Genomic DNA, 20,265 nt, shown 5'->3' with positions numbered 1-20,265 from the left:
AAGTTAGGTTCAACTTCAAGAGGTCTTTTAATGCTAATTTGATGCCAGGCAGATGGGCTACAAAGGGCTTCACACTTTCAACACGGTCTGTGCTAGATATGCCATGAAGAAAACAGCCAATATGATTTTGCAGAATGTTCCATCGATGTGGACTAGAGCTAAACAAGTTATAAACACTTTGTATAGTTCCGAAGTATGTTACGGTTTCAGGAATACATTCTGCAACATCATTTCCACACAAATTGAGTGTGTGGCATCCAAATGGAGAAAATATTACTGTTGGACATTGCTCAAGTATTCTTGCTTGTGCACCTTTATATTTTCCTGACATGTTGGCTGTGTTGTCATAATCTTGGGCTTCATTGGGCCCCCTTGAACTTCATAGGCCCTGGAGCGATGTACCGGCTGCATCCCCTTCTCCTCAGGCCTGGTGGTGGGAGGGGGTTGGTGACCACTTTGGGAGTAAGGGAGCTCATGCCTTAATCTCTCCAGTGTTCATCTGGTCCGTTTAGGCACCTTTTTGACCCTTATTCATTTTTCCCCCCAATGTTTTTATTAATTTTATAAGATAAATATACAAATATTAAATAAAACAAGAAACAAATCATATGTACAAAGCAATACAAATACAGATAATAAATAAGACAGATAATAAATAGATCAAATGTACAAATCATTATATATATATATATAATTGCATAAATTGTATACACAGCAATCATATTAAAATATGGAACTTTCAAGAGGCATCATCAGCTATATAAATTAAGATTAGCAATATATTATGAAAATCTGTTTGTCAATGGTCTAAAAAAGCACAATAAGTTTGAACAGGGCTCCATATTTTGAGGAATGTGCTAGTGGAGTGACATTTTCCTGCAATTACACTTTCATATTTGTTAGTAATACATACAGGGCTCCTTTTACTAAGCTGCGTTAGTGGGCTTAGTGCGCACAGAATTGCCGTGCGCGCTAGACGCTAACTCCAGCATTGAGCTGGCGTTAGTTCTTGGTGTGTAGCATGGGGGTTAGCACGCACTAATCTGCAGTGCGCGCTAAAAACGCTACCGCAGCTTAGTAAAAGGAACCCACAGTGTTCCGCCATGCCATGAACTCTACCTTGGATAGATTCTTCCAACAGTGCAAAATGTTTTTAATGGCCAAGAACAATAGTATGTTAAGTAAGCGAGCATTGGGCTCAGAAGGGTGTTGCGTGAGGCCCTGTTGTCCTAAAACAATACTTTTAAGACCCTTGTCCTTTTTAAAACAAGTCTAACCCCAAACATCTAAATCAGGGGTGTCCAACCTTTTGGCTTCCCTGGGCTGCATTGGCCGAAAAAAATGTTTCTGGGGCCGCACAAACACGCAAATGCTTCAGCAAGACAGAGGAGGGAGCCGGCAAGACGGTAAACACCCGGGGGCAGCAGAGGAAAACACTGCATCGCCTTCAACCTGGGCCGCACAAAATACTTCACGGGGCCACATGCGGCCCTCGGGCCGCAGGTTGGACACCCCTGAAAATGGTTCCCTGGGCGTTTTGTTAAATGTTTGATTATCATTGCAAAATATCCAAGTCCTAAGCCTGCCCCAAACATGTTCAAAACACACCCTCTTGGAATTTAGGCAAACAGGGGATGACCAGCCTAGAAAGATGTCTAAAACATGGTTTTTGAAAACAGAGATTTTGATATTTTAGCAAAAAAAAAAAAAAAAAAAACATTCAAATGCTACTTTATGCCATTTGGGGGATGTTTTTCTCTTTTGAAAATGAGCCTCATACTCTATACATTTTTAATATAAATTAAATAACACTGAAGCTTGCCATAAAATTCAGAGTTCATGTGTTGGAATATTTTACTAAGGGCTCCTTTTACAAAGATGCGCTAGCGTTTTTAGCACATGCACCGGATTAGCGCGCTAGCCAAAAAACTACTGCCTGCTCAAGAGGAGGCAGTAGTGGCTAGCGCGTGGGGCATTTTAGCGTGCGCTATTCCGCGTGTTAAGGCCCTAACGCGCCTTTGTAAAAGGAGCCCTAAGTATTAGTAAAGCCACAGCCTCTGTTGGTATTATTACTGTAGAAAACAGCTCCAAAATAGTTCACTAATATTTTTCCCTGGCTGAACTGCAAACTCAATTGGAGAGATGAAAGGTTATGATGGGAAGCACAACATACTGAGGATGTATTATCAGAAACCTTCTTGTTTCAAGAAGAGTGTCATTCATTTTTTTTTTCTTTTTCCTTTTCCATTTTCATCTTCTTGTGATTTGTCATTAGTCTTTGAAGTTTTAGATTAAACATATCAGGGACTGGGTTGCACAACTGACAATACTAGGTAGTGTTTTGAAGGAACTTATTTAAAAGAATGCTAGGAATAATTTAATTTAACTATCTAGAATTAGGGGATAATAGTAATTTTGTAAATTAAAGACTACTAGACTACTTTGATATATTCTGGATTATTAAGGAAGGCTGACCAAGATTTCCGGTTTTAAAAAATAATATTTGAAACAGACCTCATTTCTAGGAATTACAAACTGCATTTATTTTTAGACTGTTGCAAAACTATTATGTGTTTACATAGCCCAAAAATATAGGGTCCCTTATCGTTTTTTTTGGTACTTTTTATTGTAGGTCTTGGGTAAATTTTATGAATTTTCAGTTTTAGTCTGAAAGCAACTTGATGGAACAGATTCAGTAGGGAAGACAGGAATGTGGTATTTATGGAAAACATTACACAGTGAGTGAAAAAGTACCAAAAGTAGGGTTACAAATAACAGAGATAAAGGCTATAAAAATTTGGAGGGGCAACTTTCATTTTTGAAAATTTTGTGTACTATATGGTCAAGAGACTGGAACTTGGAAACAAACAGGAAAAACTGCCTTCACACCAGTGAACAGCAAACACAACAAAGGTGACCAATTGGTGTTCAGTCTCTTTTATTATAAAGAGACTCCTGAGGCAGGCCCTTTGTGGGCCGAAACACGATTATGTCGAATCCATTTCAGTAAAAGAGACTGAACACCAATCGGTCACCTTTGTTGTGGTGTTTGCAAGAGAATGGGACCTATAGATTTTTTTTTATCATTACAACTTTGATGTTTTTCATGTTCTACAGTCTATAAACTGAAAGTAGCTAAAGTGAGGTTTGTGATTTCTGAGATTAATTACTTTTTTATTGATTTTGGTATATTCCAACTTAATGTTTTTGCAGAATTAATTTTAAACCTAGTCGAGCCCTATCACAAGGATGACCCAGTATAAAAACCTAAAGGTTGGATTGAATTGCTCAATTATGCTCTGCCTATTAACCTGTAATAGCTGACAGCAAATATATATAATGCAATGTTTTGCTTTTTCTCTACTTTATAATATTATGTTGGAATTATGTTGGGAATCATAGTATACTTTATAACTATTTGCAGAACATAATCTTGATAGAGATGTAACTTGCTTAGCAAATGCCTCAGGCAACATCTTAGCAATTTTCTTATTTAAAATCAGTTGTTGTGGTACATCTGCTAGCTTCTTCTGCTCCTGCAGCCCAGTGCTGGTGTGTTAAAATTATGAACAGCCCCAGGCCACAGGGGAAGAAGATACTGCAGCTGCTGGTTTTAACCTATCACCTGGGGGTAAGTTTTGGATTAGAGTATGCATAAAGAATTTGTAAAACTTAAAAGAGGTTCAGGTAGATATAGGGAAGCCACAGCCATGTGGCCCTAACTACATAGTTCACCACATTAAAGAAACATAAGGCCAGTCCAACAAAGATGCCAAGTCTCATTCATTAGGAATGTGTCATATTCATTGAAGGTTATCTCGCTTTTGTCATCAGCAACAGATGAATCAAGAAACTTGTGTGTTCTCACCATTTACCAGCAGGTGGAGATAGAGGACAACAGTATGTTCCCTATCTCCAGCAGGCAGTGGAGAACCTCAGTGCCAGTGCATTTTCATGATCAATACTTTTAGGAGAAGCAGTCTAAGAGAGGAAAAGCCAAGTGCCCTAATTAGTAGGAAGAAATCTGAGCACGCCTTCCTGTGTATTTTGCCTCCCCCTTTTCTCTGTACCTACAAGTGCTCTGAAATCAATTCATAGTCTATTAGCTTCTGAAAGGAAGGCACTTTTTTGTTCACAAAATTTATGCAGATAACTGCTCAGTTACCTGCAAAAATTCCTTTGAAAATTGTCTCATGGATAGAATTCTATAAATAGTGCTCAAAAATGGGCATTAGAAAAGTTTAAAGCACCAAGGGCCTCAATGAATAGGGTCACATCTCTATTGACCCAACTTGAGCTGTGTTTTGGCGTACAATTCCTGCATCAGGGGTCATCAAAATAAACAAAGCATCTGATGAAATATAAATGCTAACACAGTGTACTTGCAAATGGTTTATGCAATAGTTACACTGAAGAATAAAAATGGAAAATCGGTTTCAACGTTCACATGAAAATAGCACTTGTCCCAGTACAATTCTCTGTAGCACTCCACTATTCTCACTCCTCCACTGAGAAAAATGGTCATAAGAACATAAGAATTGCCACTGCTGGGTCAGATCAGTGGTCCATCATGCCCAGCAATCCGCTCACACGGCTGCCCCCAAGTCAAAGAACAGTGCTCTAAATGAGTCCAGCCTCACCTGTGTACGTCCCAGTTTAACAGGAACTTGTCCAATTTTGTCTTGAATCCCTGGAGGGTGTTTTCCCCTATAATAGACTCCGGAAGAGCGTTCCAGTTTTCTACCACTCTATGGGTGAAGAACTTCCTTACGTTTGTACAGAATCTATCCCCTTTCAACTTTAGAGAGTGCCCTCTCGTTCTCCCTACCTTGGAGAGGGTGAACAATCTGTCTTTATCTATTCCCTTCAGTATTTTGAATGTTTCCATCATGTCCCTTCTCAGTCTCCTCTTTTCAAGGGAGAAGAGACTCAGTTTCTCCAATCTCTCACTGTACGGCAACTCCTCCAGCCCCTTAACCATTTTAGTCGCTCTTCTCTGGACCCTTTCGAGTAGTACTGTATCCTTCTTCATGTATGGCAACCTGTGCTGGACGCAGTACTCCAGGTGAGGGCGCACCATGGCCCGGTACAGTGGCATGATAACCTTCTCTGATCTGTTCATGATCCCCTTCTTTATCATTCCTAGCATTCTGTTTGCCCTTTTTGTCGCCACCACACATTACGCGGATGGCTTCATCGACTTTTCGGTCAGAACTCCCAAGTCTCTTTCCTGGGAGGTCTCTCCAAGTACCGTCCCAGACATCCTGTATTTGTGCATGAGATTTTTGTTACCAACATGCATCACTTTACACTTATCCACGTTGAACCTTATTTGCCATGTCGATGCCCATTTCTTGAGCTTGATTATGTCATGTTGCAGATCTTCAGAATCCCCCTGTGTCTTCACTACTCTGAATAACTTTGTATTGTCCGAAAATGTAATCACCTCACTCGTTGTACCAATGTCCAGATTATTTATAAAGATTTTGAAGAGTACGGGTCCAAACACTAAGCCCTGTGGCACCCCACTGGTGACGTACTTCCAGTCCAAGTATTGTCCATTTACCCCCACTCTCTGTTTCCTATGCTCCAGGCAGTTTTCACCCTCGATTCCATGGCTCGCAATTTTCCGAAGTAGTCGTTCATGTGGAACCTTGTCGAACGCCTCTGAAAATCCAGATATACAATGTTGACCGGGTTGCCCTTGTCTATCTGCCTGTTTGCTCCCTCGAAGAAGTGCAGCGAGTTCGTCAAATAAGATCTGCCTTTGCTGAAACCGTGCTGGCTGGTCCTCATCAGACCGTGTCTGTCAAGGTGATCAATGATGCGGTCCTTTATCAGCGCCTCTGCCATCTTTCCTCTATCATCTTACCATTTAACCCTACCCTCTGTTTTCTGTCCAACAACCAATTCCTAATCCACAACAGAACATTGCCTCCTTCCAATGACTCTAATTTTCTCAGGAGCCTCTCATGAGGAACTTTGTCAAAAGCTTTCTGAAAATCTAGATATACTACATCAACCGGCTCGAATCATGATGGCAGCCCTGGGAGCACCCCCTTTATGGACCTCCCCTCCCCTTGGTATGCCATTGCTTGGCACTCTGCCCTAACAGCAATTGGAATGATTTGGACAAAAGGATGTGAACTTGGTTTTGCAGTTATGTTTGTCCTCAGTGCATCTATCTTTTTGAACCATTTTTGGAAAAAAGTCTAAAACAAAATTGCACAAAATAATAATAATAATTATAATAATAGCTTTATTTATATCCTGTCATACCTTTTCAGTTCAAGACGGTGTACAACAAGAGGAGCTGTAGGTGGTATTAAATCAGTTAGATTTGGGAAGGAGTGGAAGATAGTTAATAAGCCATTGGGATGTAGGAGGGGCCAGCATTTTTAGTACACTGGCCACAAAGACATCCTGGCAGAGCACTGGGGCACCCTAGGAGGCACTGCTATGAACTTCACATAAAAAGTTCCAGGTATACATCTCACCATAAACCCCTTAAATTGTATGGTAAGCCCTCCAAAACTCACCCAAAACCTACTACCCAACTGTACACCACACGAATAGCCCATATTCCTGCAGGTGGCACCTATATGTAGATACAGTAAGATTTGGGTAGGTTGTGGAAGGCTCACATATTTCACCATAAGTATGGTAGTTAGAGTGAGGTATGGGCCTGATTCCCCACCTCTATGGTTCGCTGTGCAGCCCACTGGGCTACTCCAGAAACCTGCCTGCCACTCTAATAGGACTGTTCATTAGAGAATGACATGGGGGAAAATTTGTCCCCATCCCCAGAGGATCTATCTCGTAAGAACATAAGAATAGCCTTACTGGGTCAGACCAATGGTCCATCAAGCCCTGTAGCCCATTCTCAGGGTGGCTAATCCAGATCCCTAGTACCTGGCCAAAACCCAAGGAGTAGCAACATTCTATGCTACTGATCCAAGGCAAGCAGTGATTTCCCCCATGTCTTTCTCAATAACACAATATGGACTTTTCCTTCAGGAAATTGTCTAAACCTTTCTTAAAACCAGCTATGCTATCTGCTCTTACCACAACCTCTGGCAACGTGTTCCAGAGCTTAACTATTCTCCGAGTGAAAAAATATATCCACTTATTGTTTTTAAAAAAGTATTTCCTTGTAACTTCCATTGAGTGTCCATCCCTGTCCTGTCCCCATGAGTTCTTTCCTGATCCTATCCCTGCACCATCTCTGTAAGTTCTGTCCTCATCTGAAAACTTATGATTTTAAAGTGTTCGAAGCTTGTACAAATGAGGACAGAGCTTATAGGAATTGGACAGGGACAGAGCTCACGGGGATGGGACAGCAATGGAGAAAGATACTGCGGGAACAGGGACAAATTTGTGCAATTCTCTACTGCCCATAACATCTCAATCTTTCATACAGGCAGCTATGTACTGTTTCATTCACATTTTGGGAGCTGGGAAGAGGTCTAATAATTCATTGGATAAAGTCTTATGGCTGGCCTGGCATAGAATGCTGCAGCCATTTTAATTAGTGTTTGCTCTTACTATGAAGAATATACACACCTGAAGACTATGTACTGGCTTCCTTTAGTTACTTAGATAAAGTTCAAGGTGTTGGTTATGACTTGTAAAATAATATATGGGTTGATGGCTGTTTAATTAAAAGACTTTATACTGTATATAATCCAGGTAGTTCCCTGCTATCTGCAAGGAAATATTTTCTGGAGATTCCTTCTGGGTCTGAGGCTAGACTTTATAGTACAAGATCTTGGCTATTTTCAATTGGTTGGTTCAATGATGTGGAACAGTTTACCACAGGGCTGGAATGAAGAAATGTACCTACTGTCTTTTTTTTTTTTTTTAATGTCTTTATTCATTTTCAAGCTTTCATCAAGTCTACAAATATCAAAACAGTAACATGGTAAACATCACTTGATATTCTTACTATTGTATCGTATAATGCAGTGGTTCCCAAACCTGTCCTGGGAGACCCCCAGGCAGTCAGGTTTTCAAGATATCCCTAATGAATATGCATGAGAGAGATTTGCATACCTGGCACTTCCAAATCTCTCTCATGCATATTCATTAGGGATATCTTGAAAACCTGACTGGCTGGGGGTCCCTCAGGACAGGTTTGGGAACCACTGGTATAATGCATATATTTAACCCTCTCCCCTCCCATCAAACCTACTGTCTTTTAAGAAAAAGTTGAAGGCATTATTATTTTCTAAAGCATATTTTCTGTGGGAGGTTTGAATTACTTGATTTTATTTGAATTCTAGAGCTTTAATGTTTAAGGCCAGATTCTATAAGCTGTGCTGTAAGTTAGACGGAGGTAGGCGCCAACTGTATTAATTGTTTTTTATCAGCATAGTAATTGACCACATCTTTAAAAACTGGTTACAAAAATGTAGTCACTGGTAGACGCTTAAGAATGTAGGTGTCATAATGGTTAGGGGCAGGGAGGCCTTTAAGTATCGTTAGATGCAATTCTCCAAAGAACGTAGGCGTCTGAAATGTAGGCCAGTAAAACCCTGGTTTTGTGGTAGGTTTTGTGGTAGGCGCCGTTAGCCATGATTCTTTAAATGGCGTCTAAACGTTTTTGTAGGTAGCTGCTGATTTAGGCATCATGTACAGAAATCTGGACCTTATTGTCTGTGTTACCATTTTTGTTTTATTTGATAACTGCTAATATTCCAATTTTAATATTACATTCCACCAAGAGAAGTGATTTTACACTGGATTAGCAGACAACTTTTCTGTAAATTAACTCATTTAGATATGCTGATTGATTAATCCTTGATACAGGGACCTTTCTTTCAAAAGGATTTCTCTTATTCTAGATCTATGTAAAACTTGTTATGGTATATTGATTTAGTGGCGTAGCAAGGGGGGTGAGGGAGGCGGTCCACCCTGGGCGCCATGTTGGTGGGGGTGCTTGCATCCCTCCTCCTCTCTGCTCCTCCACCTCTTCCTACTCCTCCCCTCACCACACGCACGACTCCCTTCCCTTCCCCCATACCTCTAGTTGTTTGCCGCCGCATCAGCTCTCCCACTGACGTCACTTCTGGGTGCTGTGCAAAGGAAATGACATCAGAGGGAGAGCCACTGGGATTGTGAGGAGCACGTTGAAGTTTTTACTCGCAGCGGTGAACAATTAGAAGTATGGGGCAGGGAAGGGTGGCGCGCGCGGCAGGGGGGAGTGGGGAAGGGGCGGGGGGTGGAGACAAGGGCGGGGATGGGCGCCTCCACCACAGACGCCTCTCACCCTTGCTACACCACTGCATTGATATTTATTAGCTCTGCAGGTTATATTATAATCTACAGAGTATATAGATCAATGGGATTGTTAAGAGCTGAGGCTATTTGCCATGAATCTTTTGTGTATTTGCACTGAGTCTGGCAAAAATGTAACATTTTAATAACTTCCTACACATCCTTTTTTTTCTTGCAGGTTGAAATTTGAGAAAATGTCCAGTGGACGAGGGTCTTCTAGGTCCCGCTCTCCAGGATCTAAGGGGTCAGCAAAGAAGAGAAAGGGTAAACGCTCAAAAAGCCCAAGAAGCGGCAAGAGAAAGGGTCAGTATAATAATTCCTAACATTCTGTTTGCATTTTTCATCACAGCAAAAGATTTCAATGTGTTATTCATGAGGACACCTAAATCTTTTTCCTTGGTGGTAACTCCTAATGGGAACATAGTATCATGCAGCAATAGTTTGGGTTATTCTTCACAATGTGCATCATTTTGCACTTCTCCACCTTTAATTTCATCTGCTATTTCATCTGCCAGTCTTTCAGCCTCCTAAGGTCCTCCTGCAATTTCTCACATTTCACATGTGAAGTTTTGTGTTACACATAGATTTGATCACTTATCGTACCCATTTCTAGATCATTTATAAATATATTAAATATCCCCAGTCCCAGTACAGATCCTCATAGCATTTCACCACTGAGAGAACTGGCCATGTAACAGTACTTTTTACTTTCTGCCTTTTAAGTAGCTTCTGTCAAAATAGCTGGAGTTCTTTTCTCACTTGTGCTTTCCTGTTGAGACTTTCGGAGTTTCTTTTCTTTTTCCAATTACCGTAGTTTTCTTGTATACCACTTTGACCTTTTTGCAGACCTTTAAAAGGCAATATAGCAACTCCAAATAAACACATAATCACACATAGAAGCACAGTGTCCTGGATTCTCTAAGTGGCACCATTATCGGTGGCTGCCTTAAAAGTGGCTGCCAATTGCATGTCAATCACACGACGGCAACAGTTAGAGTATTGCACCTCCGGCAAAGGTAGGCACTGGAAATATAGGCCAGAGTTTTCCTGGCCTACATTTCCGGTGCCTTCCTTTGATGTGAATCATGCCTCCGTAGGCACTTTTTGGCGCCTAACACCACTTCTGATGTTAGCCACACCTACAGTAGCATTAAGTTCCATAAAGCACCTACAGAGACGTGATTCCAGCGCTGAATTTTTAGGTGCCTTGAAAATCAGTGAAAAACACCATTCATTTAAAGTTTTTAAACGGTGTTTTTCACTGAGCTTCGGCACCTACGAGCGCCTAACAAACAGCGCTGTTTAGAGAAGCATGAAGAATTTCCAGACAAGGTGTGAATGAGCCAACACTCAGAACTTAAATAATTAAAGCCATTTTATCCAGCCTTTTCATTTACTTAAAATGAATTTTTAATCCTTCTGTTCTTTTAAGTTTCTGTTTATTACATTTATAATGATGAAAAACTACTTCCGTTTTATCAGTCCAATCTGCTAGCGCTCAGACTGAATGAAGCCTATCAAAGCATATTGCTACAGGATATTAGCTCACAAAGAGCATTTCATGCTTGGTTAACTGTGGTAATCTGATTTAAGGAATGCTTGGGGCAAGTCTCTGATATAATGTGACTTCATTAAATTTCAGGTAAAAGAGGTGATGAATCTTTGGAAACTCCAGTCAGCTTAGGTAAGTTTAAGTATTGAACAGGTTTATAAATTTCACAGGTATGGGAGTCTAAAGTTCAACATTCACACCTATTTTTTTTTCTTGTTCTCTTTAAACAATTTTATTATCTTTTAAAATTTATGAAATAGAGCTGTTATGGGTTACCTCAGGGTATTGCTGTCTAAAAGTAGCAAATCTTACACACAAGTTTGCTGAAATAATTAAAAATAAATCAGTATGTTCAAAACAGGAAAAAAAAAACCCCAACTCAGCATAATCTTAATCTATTAGGATTCCCAGCAGGGGAGGCACAAGGTATTTTGGCACCTTGAGCCAATTCTTCCTTTTCTGTGCAATCCCCCCCCCCCCCCCCCATCAACCTGCATCAGCAAATTTCTACTTACCCAACTACCTTGATTCCTGCCAGTTCCCACTCACACATACAATTTATCTCATGCATATTCATTGTGGGTATTGTGAAATCTGACTGACTGGATGTGTCCCAAGGAAGCCCAGTTGCAATTACAGATTCCACCACTGTTGTAATCTTCTTTGAGGTGCACTGAGTGAGCCAGTGGTAGAGACGGGTACTTGTTCCTGTTATGGAGCAGCATGGTTTTTGATGCTCTTGGATGAGCTGTCTATGAAGAGACACCACTCTTTCATGTTAAAGGTGATTCCAGTTGCCTTAAAAAAAGTGGTCACATTGTGGCAGAAACAGAGCACATCTTGAGGTGTGAAGAAGGCGGAAAAAGCTTGGTGATGCTTCCTCCGATCTTTCACTTGCCCGGTTTCATTCAACAAGTTCCACTGCTTGAAGTCGTTCAGGTCTTTTTGGTTTGGATTGTATGGGTTTCTCTCACAAGCTGCACCTCTGATATTGTAAATTGGATCTACAATATCTCCCTCATTCTCTGACTTGTTGATCTCTTCTGAAGACAGCTGCGCTCTCTCTGGGGAAGTGAGTATGGGGATTTCAGGGCAATGTATCATTGGCGCAATAGATGAAGGAATGTCTGGATATGTGATTGCAGATGCATGCTTGCCAGTCCAATGTTTGGAAGGGTTTACCATGCAGAAGTAGCAGTTGCTTGAGTGGTCAGTGGGTTACAACAAATTCTTGCGATAGCAAACTTCATAGCTCTCTTGTGGTAATGAAAAGAAAAAAATTATTTTTCCTATGACTAATGTGTATGAAATTCTTGCAATCACTTGATAAATCTTAACCAATTGTTAGTGTAGTCCTTATTCATTTCTCTCTAAATCACTAACTATTCTCTGTACTCTTTTTAAATCTCTAATATTGTAAAGCGATATGGTGCCTGTTTATATATTGCGGCCCCATATACACTGTAAAGAGATTATTGGTCTAGTACTAACATATACTTCATAATATATGTATATATATATATATATATATATATAAATTCTTTATTTTTTCATTTGTGTGGACCTTCGGATATCAACTGGACCATGAATAATGCCCAGTAATCTCTTGTCTTCATCAGTCCACTTTATTGTTTATTTACTCAAAACTCTAAAATTCATTTAGTTTCATACTTATTCTTAATTTCATAATTCCATAACTATTTCTTCATTGTATTTCATTTTAGTTTCCTTGCAACATTTTTCATATATATTTTCAAATAACATTAAAAATTTTTTAAATTAAATATTTTTAAAAACTTAAATAGAATCTAAGCATGGCCATACTGGGACAAGACCGAAGGTCCATCAAGCCCAATATCCTGTTTCCAACAGTGATCAATCCACATTACAAATACCTGGCAAGATCCAAAAGTAGAATTCATACTTAATGCTTTATGAACTTTTCTTTTAGGAATTTGTCCAAACGCTTTTTTAAGCCCTGCTAAGCTAACCTAGATCCTTTTCCTGGGCATTGACACCTAACATGGAACCCTACATCATGTAGCTATATTTCTGGTTCCTCTTTCCCACATGCATTGCTCTGCACTTGCTCACATCAAACGTCATCTACCATTTTGATGCCCAGTCTCGCAGTCTCACAAGGTCGTCTTGCAATTTTTCACAGTCCTCTTGTGATTTAACAGCTCTGAACAACTTTGTGTCATCAGCAAATTTTCTTATCTCACTAGTTATTCCTATCTCTAGATATTGATAAATATGTTAAAAAGCAGTGGTCTCAGCACAGGCCCTTGGGGAACCTCACTATTAAATACTCCAAACACTTAGGGGATATATTCACTTGTTCCCTAATTAAAAGGAATTAACTTTCAATATAATGTTATGCTATCATAATACATTCAGCTCAAAGGATACCATAAGGAAAGGAGGAAGGAGCCTCAGACTCCCAGCCTGTCGCTGCTCATTAGCTTTCAAGCAGGCTGTATTCATGAGCTACCTCACTGGCTCAAAAACCTCCTCCTCCCTATGTTTCTTTGTTAATTTTATAACTCCCTATCAATTTTATAATTTCATAATCAAATAATTAATTTTATAAATTTTAATTTAGTAATAAATTGTGCTCAAAAGGCTAGCAAGCATGGAGACCTTCAGGTCTGATTTTGAACTCGAAGGTGTCTGACATCATAGACCCGCCTACAGCTTGAGCTGGGATTGGACAGAGTTAAGTACCATTGAGTCTTGGGTGTGTGCACTTGGATGATGTTTGACTCCTGTGTACAGGCTGTTGGTAAGGCACAAGCTTGCAGCATTTGGGGATCCACCATTTGCCTTCTAATAAGGCAAGAATCTGAGACACTGGTATATGATCTGGTAAATGCAGAGTAAGCAACAGTAATTGAAAGGTATTTAGAGTAATACAAGGTGAATCAGAGGGGTGGTACCAGATTTTCCCTATCTGGATGTACCCGACACATTGCCAGATTTCAATCTCAGCCTGGGTGGCTGAGGTTTGCATCTCATAGAGCTGCGCTGTGGTGTGCCCCAAGGTGGCAGTATGGGAACACAGTACAGGGAGAAATGAAAGATTACTATAGGGAGGGGTCATGGGTTCTTTACAAGCAGCTACCTTAGCATGCAAATCACAATGATTATTTTGTATAGCAATCCAGTCATATGGGTCTGGGTTAGGCACTTGGTACTTTACCACAGCCAGAGGGGCACCCAAGGCAAGTTTAACAAAAGGATCTGGAGTTGGTGCTTCAAAGAAACAGCCTTGCCTGAGAGCAAACCACATTTCTTCTATGTGAGCAAATGGGAATGTAGGGAAGGTACAACATAACTGGAGTCTGAGGATATTGTCACAGGGTCCTAGAGGGTTAGACTCACTGCCAAGATCAGGATAGTTAATTCTGCAAACTGAGCAGAATGATGATTGGGATCTAAGAATACAGCCTCCACATCCTGGGCAGCTACAAAACTGTCTCTGTGGCTCTCAGTAATCACACACCCCACAGAATGGGGGGGACATTCTGGGAGCCCTGAGCAGACCTATCAATAAACAGAATACACCCATGGGGAAGTGGTGTGTCCAGGACTTCGCTATCAGGCCTATATTCTGGGCAAGTATGAGAAGGTGGCAAAGGCTGCTGCATGTGCAGAAAAGGCAAGGCAGGGGTCTCAATTTTACTACTACATCTTGGAGTATTTCTCTCAGCAACAATATGTGGTTTTGTTTCTCAGCGCGTTCAGCTAATTTTTTAATAAGATACAATCTTTATCTGAGTGTCCCCTGAGGAAGGTATCTTGATTACGCTGAAACTTGGATCCTTGTTGGGACAACATTTTCAAATAAAGACTCTGTCATTGGTTGAATAGACATCTCCCTTGCCTTTTGTTGGACTGAGGAGTCTCACTCAAGCAGGTAGAGAAAGACAAATGTGGGAGACCGAGAATGAGGACATATTTTGCTCACCTAGTGGAGGACATGATAACTCATGCCTGGAGGGACTGAATCAGATGAAGGCACACTTAGGTGCCACTTATAGAATCTGGCCCTTTATTATTAAACAGTTAACTAACTTGGCAACATAAAACGTACATAACAAATACAAGTAATCGGAAATGGCATATGGCATATGGACCAAGACAAAGACAAAGTTTCACTCCCATATAAATAGTTTGGGCCTCTTGACAAGTGGTGTGTTGCTCTTACAAACTGTTCCCCCCCTTCCTTTTTCAAAGCAATGCTTGCAGTTGTCGTGTGACAATGGCATTGAAACCCATTAATTCCCAATGAGCCACTGTGCTAATCAGCTTAGTAAAAAGGAGTGTATGAGTAAAAATGAACAATGAGATGTACAAATGGGGCCTATTAATAAAAACAGGAGAAAAGAAAGTTCTACACAAATCAGATTCCTTATTTCATTTTGCTAGAGAATAAAAGATGAAACGCGATTGGTCACTAAGGGTGGCTATTCCACTTTTGTGAAGAAAAGTTAAATAAATGAATTTTACTTTTCTTTTTTAAAATAAACAGGCCTCGATGAACCAAGACATGTTTCTATGAATATATCAAATGAAAACTAAATATAAGTAGTACACAAAGTGCAAACTGTCTTTACCAATATATAAGGAATGTAACCACAGCCATGTAAAGTGTGGCCTGTTATCTCTTTTTTAGCATTCTGTGCATAATACCAGCTGAGCCAACTCCAGCTTGTACAAAATACTGCGCTTAAGCTCCTTTACTGTCACTCAAAATTTGACCATATTACTCCACTTCTCAAATCTGAACATATGCTTCCAATTCCAATCTCCTTTAGGATACCTTTCAAATACAACATTCTTACTTTCTAGATTCAGACTTCTAGTCTTTTATTTTTGTCTATTCATTTCATTCCATACTCCCCTAAGAGGCACCTTCATCAGCATTTACTGTCTATTCCATCCTTCAGGCAGATATTTTTGGATAGACACAGAGACTAGTTTCTCTGTAATGGCACCAACACTTTGGAACTCTCTCCCGCTATACTTATGATCTGAAAAATCTCTTAAACTATTTAAGTCTCAACTGAAAACTTATTATTTCAAAATGGCATTTGATCCTAATTTCTTTAAATTCTTTATTCATTTTTTTTGTGTTACAACAAGTGTTACAAATAAACTCAATAGGAACTTAAATACACACTTGACTAACTCATATATTAATATCAAGTTTATCATTAATATAATAATCCCCTGTCCCACCCTCCTTCCCAACCAATAATACATAAATCAATTTTATTGTATATTCTTTAAATATTAATTTAGTATATAATAATCAAAATTGAAAAACCCACCCCATTTCCCTCTTTACAATTTTCTTATCATGGGAAAAGTTCATTAGAGAAATCATGTTAACGGTCTTTAGATGTTTCCAGTGTTATTTATGGGAAAAATTATCCTTCATTACAAAAATCGGTTAATGGTCCCCATATTTTTTTAAATTTATTCATGTATCCTTTGTGTGTTGCAATAGCAAGTTCCATTTTATATATGTGGCATACCGAATTCCACCAGAACATATAGTTCAATCTATCATGTTGTTTCCAATTGAATGTAATTTGTTGTATTGCAATTCCAGTTAAAATAAATAAAAGTTTGTTATTACTGGATGAAATTTGGCTTTTTGCTCTCATAGTTGTTCCAAATAATATAGTATCATATGTCAAGGCTACTGGATTTTCTAACATTCTGTTAATTTGGGGCCAAATTGATTTCCAGAATGATAGGATAAATGGACAAAAGAATAAAAGATGATCTAGTGTCCCAATTTCAATATGACAGTGCCAGCATCTATTAGATCTTGAACTATCTATTTTTTGTAAACGAGTAGGGGTCCAAAAAGCTCTATGAAGAAGAAAAAACCAAGTTTGTCTCATAGATGCTGACACCGTACATTTTAACCTCCAAGACCAAAGTCGTGGCCATTGAGATGCACTAATTTGGTGTTTTATCTCAATGCTCCAAATGTCTCTAAGACCATTTTTTGGTTTTTTATTTATATATCCGGATATTAATTTATACCACTGTGCGGCTTTGTGACCTATTGAGTCCATCTGGAAACATAAGAATTCCAAACTGTGATATTTAGCGAGATCTTTCCATTCAGGGAACCCTTTCTGAATAGATTGCTTCAATTGCAACCATTTAAAATATTGTGTTTTATTGAGACCAAATTTTTGTTGCAATTGTGAAAACTCCAGCAATTTATCATTTTTAATTACATCATCCAAAGTGCGAATGCCTGCTATCATCCAATGTTTCCAGATGACTTTAAAACCGCCAATTTTGATCTTGGGGTTTAGCCATATAGTTTGGTTGGTTGATTTACTAATTGGAATTTGAGTAAGATTACTTATGTATTTTAGAGTTTTCCAGGTATCCATAAATATTTTATGATCTTTGTATAACCTTGGCATCTTGATACTAATTACATGATTAAGACGTAATGGAAACATAAGCCTCCATTCTAGCCAAAACCAGTCTGGAATATTATCTGTGGGTTCTGGGAGGATCCAATACATACCATGACGTAAGATATAGGCTTGATGATACCTATAAAAGTTGGGAAAATTTACCCCTCCCTCCTTAATTGGTAGATGAAACAATGAAAATTAATGAAAAATGCTTATTACAAAAAGTAATAGAAATGTGTGAGCAATGGAATCCTTTGCACTTATCTTGGTGGGGAAGAGTACAAACTGTAAAAATGATGATTTTACCGGTAGTATGTTACCAAATGGGGATGATACCAGTTTTCTTTCAAGATTCGTTTTATACAAAAATAAATAGGACTTTGACAAAATTTATATGGCTTAATAAAAAACCAAGAATTGCTCTAGCGTCATTACAAAGATGATCCTAATTTCTAATAGTCTTATTCTTTTTAACTCTTTCTCGTTACTATTTCATGGACATCTGGACTCAGTTCCTGATATTCTACTTCGCCTTCTTTTTTTTTCTTCTTCTTTTCTTTCTCCTTTAAATATTCTAACTTACCCTCCTCTTGTCCTAATCCTATTTGTTGGTTTTTTCTTCATGATATTGTGAAACTTTCCTGCCATTGTTTGCCTATTTGTGTCTAGTTTTAGGGCTCCTTTTACAAAGCTGCGATAGTGGTTTTAGCACACGCCGAATTGCCGCGCGTGCTAGACGCTAACACCAGCATTGAGCTGGCATTAGTTCTAGCCGCGTAGCGCGGGTTTAGTGCGCGTTAAAATGCTGCATGTGCTAAAAACGCTTTCACAGCTTAGTAAAAGGAGCCCTTAGTCAACCTGTCTATGTTCATTCCCTGTTTGTTTTTATTGATTTTAATTATTGCCTATTGTATTTAAATTTTGTAAACCGCTTTGATTTAACTTTTTTTTGTTAATAATGGTGGTATATCAAATAAAATAACTAACTGTAATTGTAGAAAATTTGGAAATTATATAAGAGCAACAAGAGGAGCTTAGTGGCTCCATCTCCTCTCACCCCCAGAGAAACAGCAAGAGAGGCTCAGTGGCTCCATCATATCACCTCTCAGTGATAGCTTATAGGTTGGAGCTGCCAAACCCTTCTTACTGTTTCTCTGAAGCTAGGCAACTTCCAGCCCTAGAGAAACAGGATGAAGGGCTCATCAGACCCAACATATCACCTTCCATCTCCAGAGAAACAGCAAGAGGGGCTTGGCAGCTCTAACATATTACCTCTCAATCCCAGAGCAATAATAAGAGGTGCTTGACAGTTTCATGATATTACCTTTCAGGATAGCAACTCCCAATCTCAAAGAAGCAACAAGGAGAACTTGGCAGCTTCATTCAGCTCTCTAATGACAGCTTCCTACCACCCCCCAGACATTCCTTTCTCTGTGCTCCATCATGCCTTCTGTTGTGTTCTCCTTCACTCTACACCAGGAGTGTCAAACTCAATCACATAAGGGGCCGAAATCTAAAACATAGGCTAAGTTGCGGGCCAAATTTTTTAATAGGGGTCCTTTTATTAAGGTACGCTAACTGTTTTGATCATGTAGAATGGAAATTCATGTATCAAGCTATGGAATGGTTTGGTATTGGTTCCGGATTTGTACAAATGATTCAAGCACTGTATAGCTCCCCGACTGCTCATTTATATATAAATAATAATTTTTCGGATGCTTTTAAATTGCAGAGGGGGTTAGACATGGTTGTCCGTTATCTCCTTTGCTTTTTGATATAGTACTTGAACCCTTGTTATTAGCTATTCGACAGGCAAGGGACATACAGGGTATTCCATGTGTCCATGTGCAGGAGTGGATTATAAAGTATCCGCTTATGCGGATGATATTTTGCTTCATTTGAGAAATCCGGAAACAACAATTCCATGTCTACTTGAAGTAATTGATACATTTGGAAAATTCTCAGGATACAAAATAAATTGGACTAAATCGGAAATTTTACCTTTAAATGTGTATTGTACAAAAGGTATATTTGATTCTTTTCCTTTTATTTGGAAAGAAGATGGAATAAAATACTTAGGCATTTGGTTGAAAAATACACTCGAAGAGACAATGAGAGTAAATGAAAATTTTTTATTACAAAAAGTAACAGAGTTGTGTGAGCAATGGAATCCTTTGCATTTGTCATGGTGGGGAAGAGTTCAAACTGTTAAAATGATGATTCTGCCTGTGGTTTGTTACCAATTGGGCATGATACCAGTGTTTTTTCAGGGGTCTTTCTATAAAAAGTTAAATAGTATTCTGGTTAAATTTATTTGGCTGGGTAAAATTGCAAGAGTTGCTCTAGTGTCTCTACAAAGGCCAATTAAGGAGGGTGGGGTAAATTTCCCCAATTTTTATAGGTATCACCAATCTTATATCATGCGCCGAGGTATGTATTGGGTCCTCCCAGAGCTTTTGGAACAACTGCCAGACTGGTTATGGGTTGAGAGGTCGCTTATATTCCCACTTAGACTTGATCTTCTGCTCAGTATAAAGATGCCTAGAGTACGTTAGGACAATAGAGTATTAATGGATACTTGGAAAACATTAAGATTTGTAGACAAGTTAACTCCTGAGTCTATTGGAAAATCTACACATCAATCTATTTGGGTAAACTCCAAGATACAAATAGGCGGGTTTAAGGTTGTCTGGAAAGATTGGATTAAAGCAGATATTAGATCCTTAAATGAAGTTATTTTTCACAATTGCAACATAAATATGGTCTAAATAAAAAACAAAGTTATAAATGGTTGCAGTTGAAGCAGGCTATTCAGGTAGGGTTCCCTGAATGAAAATCTTTAAATAATCATTATAGCTTAGAATTCCTATGTTTCCAGGCAGATTTTCTGGGACACCAGGCCGCAAAGTGGTATAAAATTTTATCTAATTATTTGAATAAGAAACCTAAAAATGGATTAAGAGATATTTGGAGCATTGAGAT

The 20,265-nt window shown here is 39.1% G+C and overlaps 1 protein-coding gene across 1 annotated transcript in view; it reads left to right on the top strand.

Moving 5' to 3' along the window:
• Window positions 1-20,265, top strand: part of WDR63 (WD repeat domain 63) — a 155,766-nt gene that overhangs the window by 2,625 nt on the left and 132,876 nt on the right. The window contains exons 2-3 of the mRNA XM_033917020.1: window positions 9,455-9,579; window positions 10,919-10,960. Of these exons, the coding sequence (XP_033772911.1) occupies window positions 9,471-9,579; window positions 10,919-10,960 (151 nt within the window). The 5' untranslated portion in view covers window positions 9,455-9,470. The remainder of the gene's footprint in view (window positions 1-9,454; window positions 9,580-10,918; window positions 10,961-20,265) is intronic.

This window comes from Geotrypetes seraphini, chromosome 12 (assembly GCF_902459505.1).
Source record: "Geotrypetes seraphini chromosome 12, aGeoSer1.1, whole genome shotgun sequence".
Classification (NCBI taxonomy): domain Eukaryota; kingdom Metazoa; phylum Chordata; class Amphibia; order Gymnophiona; family Dermophiidae; genus Geotrypetes; species Geotrypetes seraphini.
Note: the sequence above shows the minus strand (reverse complement) of the source record. Positions and strands in the feature narration are given on the sequence as shown.